Here is an 8,953-nt window from a genome sequence, read left to right on the forward strand (position 1 = left end):
AACTTCCTGTGAAGGAAGCCTCAGCAGCCCCACCAATCTCCTCTGGTAACCGGACTCCAGACCTCCTGGCCCGTGAGAAGAGGGGAGTGTCTGACCCCCGGCAGCTCTGGATAGCGGACTCAGGAGGAACTCAGACAGGCTGGCTGGAACGGCCCCCATCGGGGCTTCCGTAGTTCACAGCCTCGAGCGGCAGGCAGAGTCACCGAGACGTGCCTCCCGCTCGCAGAGTGAAGACGGTACCTACACGGGCTTCATCAAAGTGCATCTGAAACTCCGACGGCCCGTGACGGTGCCTGCTGGGATCCGGCCGCAGTCCATCTACGATGCCATCAAGGAGGTGAACCCCGCAGCCACCACCGACAAGCGGACATCCTTCTACCTGCCACTCGACGCCATCAAGCAGCTGCACATCAGCAGCACCACCACCGTCAGCGAGGTCATCCAGGGGCTGCTCAAGAAGTTCATGGTTGTGGACAACCCGCAGAAGTTTGCACTCTTTAAGCGGATCCACAAAGATGGACAAGGTAGGAGAGGGCTCCCACCCTCCCCCTGGTCTGCCAGTGCCCACACGGTCAGCAACCCACTGCGAGCCCCGGGTGGGAAGTGTGGGCTTCCAGGCAACAGGGCTGCGGCCATCTGCATGGTGTTAGGATTTGTGGAAGAGCCGAGCATGGCAGCTGGGCAGGGAAACTAGCAGAGAGCCCGATCAGGCAGTGCATGCCTACCACTGTCCAATGCATGCATGCACAGCAAAGACACGCTCTGGGCTCCTGATGTTTACAATGAGGAGTCCACCTATTTATTGTTCTGCTTCCTTTGGAAGATGACGTAAATGGAGGCCTCGGGAATGCCAGGCAAGAATGGAAGGCTTCTGTGCTACTGGTGTCTTGTCAGGTTCATGCACATTAGAAGAACATGTCCATTCCCAGTTATCTGCTCCAACCTGTGCATTTCCAGCCCACCCCACCAAGCCCGGACCCCGTCCTGTCCTTGTCCTGTGTCCTTCTCGTAGCTTGTGAGATGGCACCCACCCCTCCATTCTGTTTCCAGTGCTCTTCCAGAAACTCTCCATCGCTGACTGTCCTCTCTACCTGCGTCTGCTCGCTGGGCCCGACACCGATGTCCTCAGCTTTGTGCTCAAGGAGAACGAAACCGGGGAGGTAGAGGTATGTCTGGACCCTTCATAAAGACCAACCCCCGAGTGGGGGAAGATGGGTGCTGTTGTCCTCACAGCACAGCGTAGGTGAGGGCAGTGGTCCGGCTAGAGCCCTGTGGAGAGTGCTGGGCCCACAGGCTGGGTTTACCCCAGGAGAATCGATGGGACACGTCACAGTGAAGCAAGTTATAACCTGCACATGGCCAAGTCTGTGGGAAGCATTCACTTACTTTATGAAAATGGGGCTGGGGGTCTATGGGGGTGCGGGAGGGCGAGTCACACACTGAGAAACTCTATTTGGGCCCAGGCTGGTTTTGCCCCAGGCTGGCCTGAGCACAGCCAATTTCCAACTGGGTTCTGCTGGGCATAGGCAGTTTTTGAACCATTTTTCTCTCCTAAAATGAGGACTTCCTTTCTCCAAGGGGCACTAACCAGTGTCAGTCTCCTGGCAAAAATGGGGTAAAATCAGGCAGTAAGCCGCCAGGCCCAGGGTACGTGGGATGTGGTCTTCATGGTACAGAAAGAGGAGGGTCTAAGTGTTTATCACACTGTTCGGTGGAGGTTGAGCATGAGCAGGATTTTGGGGGGGTAGGGGGTAGGGGTGAGTCAGAGGAGATCTGAGGATCTCATTTCAACCAGGACACCTCAATGTGGTCTTGAGTCTGCAGCAGAGTCTGTTAGGAAAAGGGAGCCACTGGGAGCCTGGGAGCTCTGTGGTCCTATGGGCCTGGGGTTGGGAGAGCCGGAGTCCAGCTCTAGTCCTCACTGTGTGGCTGCTGGCTCCATGGCTGTGGTTTCCTTATCTTCTCCCCATGGAGTGTGGGGGTTAGAGCAGGTACTCCATAAATACTTACTCCCTTGTGCTCCAGGAGTGTGGGGATTAATGCAGGTACTCCATAAATACTTACTCCCTTGTGCTCCAGGAGTGTGGGGGTCAGAGCAGGTACTCCATACTTACTCCCTTGTGCTCCAGGAGTGTGGGGTTAGAGCAGGTACTCCATAAATACTCCACTGTGCTCCAGGAGTGTGGGGGTTAGAGCAGGTACTCCATAAATACTCCACTGTGCTCCAGGAGTGTGGGGATTAAAGCAGGTACTCCATAAATACTCCACTGTGCTCCAGGAATGTGGGGATTAGAGCGGGTACTCCATAAATACTCCCGTGTGCTCCAGGACTGTGGAGTCTAATTCTTCTCCCATGTGGCGGTAGCCTGGCCAGCTACAGCCGACTGACAGGTGGTACACTGGTTCATGAGGAGGTGGGTGTGCCTGACGTCCACAGCTAGTGTGCGGTGTCCTCCTGCCTCTGGAGAGCACAGCCAGCACCAAGGAGAAGCCCTCAGCTGCTGCTGACTTCCCATAAAAACAGGGCGTGTGGACTAGGATCTCCATGCGTGCCGGGATTTGACCGTCTGGGGCTGATGTGACGTCATGTATAGGACAGATGCCATTCATGGTACCTGCGTGTTCAAAGTGTGTGGGACCAGCTCACTGATGTAAACCGGAGACAGAGGCAGGACCCTGGGGTCATGTCACCTTCTAACCATCTCCCCTTGTCCTCCCTGCCTCACAGTGGGATGCCTTTTCCATTCCTGAACTCCAGAACTTCCTAACTATCCTGGAAAAAGAGGAGCAGGACAAAATCCACCAAGTGCAGAAAAAGTACAACCAATTCCGGCAGAAACTGGAGGAGGCGTTACGAGAGTCGCAAGGGAAGCCTGGGTAACCAGCCTCCTTCCTGTCCTCCGTGCCCTCCAATTTATTTTATTATTTTGCAACAGACACTTATTCTCAAGACACCTCTGGGTCCACCTGTGCCTGCCCAGCAGTTAACAGATGCGGCACAAAGTCTCTTCCACAAAGTGTCTGTGCAGGGTTCGATTCCTGCCAACCCACCGCGCCATGACTCTGGAGAGGTTCCGTCTGGATCAGAACTCACGGAATGAACACTGTTTATCCTCAATCTGCTGGCCTTTCACAAACCAAATAGTTGCCTCTCTGGTCACCAACTCCAACCAATCACACCAGCCGGCAAAAAGCAACGAAAGGTTTCAGAGCCCTGTGTTCCTTCTCCGGATTTAGTTCTTCAGTTCCTCTTCCTTGCCACCATAGTGTCTTTATTTATGGGTCAAATATGGGATATTCATTCAGCGAAGTCCTTGAAAGCAGGAAATGCTCATGAAAGGACTGCCCTCCTTGCCCCAGGTGCCTCCTCTTCACTAGGACTAGACACTCAGGGTTAGCCTGAGATGTCAGGGGCTACAGCCCGGACCAGGCCCCGTCTCTGTCACCCCACGGCCTGTGCACATGAAAACCCAAAGGCAAATATGTACATCTGTGTGGTATTTCAGCATGTCTTTGTCCGATGATGTTTGTTATGTTAGATTTTGAATTTAATGTTGTCCTCCTCACGGGTCTCTACCAAAGGGAAACCGGCCACTTAACAATTTTAGTCTCCTGCTGAGTCACCAGGAAGTACCACGGAGAAGCGCATCCAAGCTGTCTACAGCCTGCCTGCAGCTAGGAGGCAGTGGGGGCCTGGACTACTGGGTCTACTCCCTGCCTCCAGCTCTGCCTCCATCCTCTCCGGCTGGAGTAGCAGCCTTGATTACACACAGTGGGAGGGTTCTTTCTGTCGCGAAGCGTGGTCACAGCAGCCAGCAAACCTCCCTGGTGACTTCAGTGCCTTTTTGTTTTCCTGAGAGAAGAGCAGGGCATGTGTGCTCACAGCTCTCCTGCTGACTTGACCCTGGCAGGAAGTGGACAGTGGTGGCGTAGAGATAAGGACAGGGGATTCCTCAAAGTACAGGGTGATGATCACACGCCTCTTTGCCATCAAGCTTCCTGATCAGGCTCTGATTTCGAAGATGTGATATTATTAAACCACACTGACAGCATCAGATTATGACTCCAGCTCTTTGACTAGTTCAAACTGAAGACAAATTAGCCAGGACTGCAAAGACACTCAATACAGAGGGAGAAAATCTTGTCCTTTTCAAAGAAGGCCGGTGTTCCAATCTGGCCTCCAGAAGAGACATTTTCCTGTCGCCTTGCCCGTCCACACCCCTTGGGTTGCTTTAAGCCTAAGCTTCTAAGTGTAGCCTCAAAATTTCCTCCCCAGCTCAGGCCAGTCCACACCGCTCCTGTCCCAGAGGAATGCCGAGTCCTTGTCATTCAGTCTTCTCCAGAGCTGCCAAAGCAACATGAGCCGGCAGCTCTGAGAGGCTGTGCATGCCGTCAACCCGGGCTGTCCGCCGCCATCTCCTGCTCAGCTGTATCGCGTCCCTCCCTCCCTCCCTCCCTCCCTCTCTCCTCCCTCCCTCCCTCCTCCCTCCCTCCTGTGTAGGACGGGGCAGATGGAAAGTCACTCCCTCCATCCTGCATGTCTGTAGCTTCAGGAGAAGGCATGGCTCCTGCTGCAAACACTGTGAATGCTGCTGAGAACCTCCCTCCATGGATGGCTATTTTATTTTTGAGAAGAAAAAAAGTCATGTATATATATATATATACAAAATATATGTGTGTACATACACATAGAGGCGTATAGCTATATATGAAGAAAAGGTGTTTATTCAGAAAATTATAGAAAAGTTCAGACTTTAAGCACAGCTGGACTCAGGGCCTCTCCTGAGGCTGGGACTCGGGGAGCTCGCGCTCCTTCAGCCCCAGAGCTGCTGTCCCTGCTGGTGGTGCCTTCTATGGTTGTGTCGCTCCGTGGGTGTTTGTTTTGAAGATATTTTCTTTCTAAATGTCTTTCCTATATATGTTTTTTAATGATTAATAAAAGCTTACTGCAGAAACCATCTGTGATGGAGACATCCTCACTGAACTTCATCTTAGGGAACCGAGCTGGCGGGGTGGGCTCTGCAACCCCAGGAACATTGCTGGCAGAGCCCAGCTCTCTTCTACAGTAAGCTGGGGAGACAGGCTACTGTCCAGATGCTTTTGAGAAAACTGTCCACACGTGGAGGGTGCCGCCTCTTCTCCGGCTCCCTAGTGCTGGGGAGGGGAGGGGCTTAGAGCAAAGCACGAGTTGAGTCAGAACAGAGCGGGAGCTTTCGGGCTTCAAGGTAAGCACCAGCTCTGTTCTGGAAATATTTAAGACTAAGATGTCAACGTGTCACTGGTGACGCCAGCTGCGAGGGGGCTGAGCTGGTACCAAGCAGCCCTCATTTGGGCACCCTCAGATTTCCAGCAGAGAAGGATCTCTGGATCACAGGAAAAGGCCATGTAAGTTACCCAGAGATCACTGCCGACTTCCAGTGATGCTCATGCTCCACGCACTGCCAAGCATGGAGCCCACAGGCTGCAGGGTCCTGCCCCTCTCCACCGGACATCCTTAAAATCCGCCAATCACAGGACTGACGAGGCGGCTTAGTGGGTAAAGGTGGTTCCTGCCAAGCCTGTCCTCCCGAGTTTGACCTTGAAACCCACGTGGTGAAAGGAGAGAGCCGACTCTTGCAAGTTTTCCTCTGACCTCTCCATGTGTGCTGTGGCATGTGTACTCACACATGGACACACAATTTTGTGTGTGTGTTGTGTGTGTTGTGTGTGTGTGTGTGAGATGGGGTCTCTCTATGTAGCCCCTGGCTGCCCTCAAACTCAGATTCACCTGCCTCTGCCTCCTGTGTGCTGGGGTTAAAGGTGCCTGCCACCACACCTGGCTTACAATCAAACATTTTAAAGAATTAACTAAATTTTTGACATCTAACCTCCATGGCCAGCCTGGTCCTGCACATCTTATGCCAGGGTCCGGCCAGGTGGGTCTGCCCAGTCTCCAGACCCAGCCTGAGTCCCACATCCAGGACACCAGCCTAGTCTAGTCACCCCTGCCACACAGACTGCAACCTCCAGGCTTCGGCCAGGACAGACATGTGGACCATCCACCCAGACTTACCTCCTACCACCTGACTCCATCTTCCTGCACAAAAACTAACTTCAAATGGACCAAAGACCTAAGTGTGCAACCTGACACAGGAAACTGCTGGAGGGAACATAGGCAGTATCCTATAGGATGGAGGTGTAGGAAAAGGACTTCCTGAATAAGGACTACATTGGTCCAGAAATGAAAGCCAACAGTTTGGGAAACCAATCAAGTGAAGAGGAAGTCCACAGAATGGAAAGAATCTTTGCCTGCTCTACATCCGACAGAGGATTAATCCAGAAAATACAAAGAACTCAAAAAGTCAAAAGAGCCAAGAACCCATTCCAAAAAATGGACTAAGGAACTAAATAGAGATTTCTCAAAAAAATAAAAATGGCTAAGAAATATTTCAAAATATGTTCATTTAGGGAAATACAAATCAGTATTTGTAATTTTTTTGCCAGTCAAATTGGCCAACCAGTACTGGAAAGAACGTGGGGAAGAGGGCATTCTCACGTTGATGGGATTGCAAACTGGTTCAGCCACTCTGGAAATCAGTGTGGAGAACCTTCAAAAAACCAAAAATAAATCTACCATATTGTCCAGCTGTACCACTTGTTGGCATATGGTCAAAAGACTCCACATCCTACTCCACAGATAGGTGCTCAGCCATGTTCACTGGTGCTCTGTTCACAATAGCTAGGAAATGGAAACAACCTAAATGTCCTTCAGCTGACGGGTGGATAAGGAAAACGAGGGAGATATACTCTAATACACTATGGAATATTATTCAGCTGTAAAGAAAAGTAAAACCGTGAACTTTGCAGGTAAATGGATGGAACTAGAAAAGATCACATTAAGTAGTAGCCCACATCCAGAAAGACAAACATTACGTGCTCTCGCTCATCCGTGGTTCCCAGCTCCAAATCTTCAGAAGTGAATACATGATCTGGAGTAACTGAGGAAACCAAAAACCATGAAAGTAAAACTGGACAGGCTGGGGGGCTATTCAAGCTTCCAAGGGAGGGAAGCAGCCAACAGTCCTACCCAGCTGTGCCACCTACGAACCCTAACAACCAGCATGGCAAACATCCCTCAGGGTACAACAGTGGCACTCTTATGTGCTGTAACCAACTGCCTGACGTAAGGCCTGCTCAACAAGAGGAATGCATGTCTGGTGCTGAAAATCTGGCCAACTCCTCAGGGCTAGTAAGGTCAGAGATCTTAAAGGAGAACCTTCTCTGGCTACTTGACTAGACCAACAGAATTCCCAACTGCACCCTAAATACTTACCCTTATACCCACAGGGAAGTGTAGCCCCACCCATCATCAAAGAAACACCCCTCTGTAACAGAGACCTGGAGAGAAAACCACAGCTGCAGAGAACAACTGACCACGGGACACCATCACCAACTGCTAAAGCTACACCCCAACTCCTGCACCTGGCCCAGTGCGGTGGCGCATCCCTTTAATCCCAGCACTCGGGAAGCAGAGCAGGGGATCTCTGTGAGTTCAAAGCCACCCTGGTCTACAAAGCAAGTTCCAGGCCAACCAGGACTACAAAGTGAGACCTTGTCTCAAAAAACAAAACAAAAATCAAGAAACACAAAAGCCCAGGAAACGTTACAGAAGAGGGATAAACTATTGTAAGAGTCAGAAGAGCATGGAATCTGCTGTGAGGCTGTGTCTCCTAGAAATGACAGAAGTTTTGGTCACGGGGCCTCAATGGCATGGCAGCCTAAACAAGACCTGAACACGGACAACAACAACATGAAAGGGGGGATCTCATGGGGCCCTGCTGCTAGACAAAGAACTAAATCAACTAAGTAATGTTAAGAGTGGGAGAAACAGTCTTCCCCAGGGACGAGCCCTGTAATTGGCTATCCAACACCTGGTGGTCAGCCCTGAAATCATACATTCAAGTAACACTGAACAAGTGGAGCAGGCTGGATTATGTCTGTTCTGTTATAATACTCACATCATGTGCGCACACACACACACACAATTAAAAAAGAGGTGAGAGAGAGGAAGGGGCGATATAAGAGGGGCTAAGGGAAGACAGGGATAGGATATAAGTGCCCCCCCCAAAAAAAAAAAAAACCTAAGAAAACTCAGCTAATCACTGTATATCTGTAAGCTCTGTGCATCTCCCAGAAGGGCATGGGAATGAGGCAACGGTTTCTGCTTTTCACTGGGCTCCTTTCACTGTGGCATGGCATGGCAAGTTCAAAGTCTGACCTTGGTATAGATTATTTGGCTCAGCACAGAGAGAATCCATTCCACGCTCTGACTCTGCTCCACCCTCTTCCACATCTCCACGCCATTCACAGAGGAGAAAGGATGATGATTCAGTGCCAATGTATCACTATTCCTGGAGAAAAACACCCCGCCATGGCAGAGTGCCGGCTGAACCACAGTGAAGGGCAGATCCCTTACAGGCTTTGTGCCTTTAGCAGGGACGTCATCAATTTCTGCAGCACTACTTTCCAAGGGCATGCAGGACAGATGAGGCCTGTGAGAACGCAGCACAGTGCTGCATGCCATCTGTATGCATGCAGGAGACATGTGTTAGTGCTGCACATGCTCTACCCCTCAGGAGCGGACGCGCCTCTACCAAGGCTTTGTTGTAACAGGATCCTGCCAGGGTTGGCTTCTAGAAGGTACTTCCAGGTTCCGTCCACGTAGAGGATTAGTGACGGTAAGAAGTGGACTGTCCAAGTGAAAGGCCTGTTCTTGGTTTCACAGCAAGAGGCGGGAGTCGTCACACACATTTTTACACCCACCCCTTTCTTTCCACATCTAAAAGAAACGGGTGATCTGGTAGACAGTAGATGAGAAAGCCTCTTTTATCTCAGTTTTTTAAAGGATGAGAAGGAAAAAAGGTAGTTCTTTCTTAATGGTAAAATCCAGGAACTCTTAAGGAGTTTACAATTG

At 51.0% G+C, this 8,953-nt stretch overlaps 1 protein-coding gene across 1 annotated transcript in view; it reads left to right on the top strand.

Annotated features, from left to right (window-relative positions):
• The window catches only part of Rassf5 (Ras association domain family member 5), a 68,032-nt gene extending 63,559 nt beyond the window's left edge, over positions 1-4,473 (top strand). Inside the window, 3 exon segments of the mRNA XM_028876500.2 lie at positions 227-524; positions 1,051-1,166; positions 2,729-4,473. Coding sequence (XP_028732333.1) covers positions 227-524; positions 1,051-1,166; positions 2,729-2,881 — 567 coding nt within the window. The 3' untranslated portion in view covers positions 2,882-4,473.
• The last annotated feature ends 4,480 nt before the right edge of the window (positions 4,474-8,953 follow it).

This window comes from Peromyscus leucopus, chromosome 15 (genome assembly GCF_004664715.2).
Source record: "Peromyscus leucopus breed LL Stock chromosome 15, UCI_PerLeu_2.1, whole genome shotgun sequence".
In the NCBI taxonomy this organism is placed as follows: Eukaryota; Metazoa; Chordata; class Mammalia; order Rodentia; family Cricetidae; genus Peromyscus; species Peromyscus leucopus.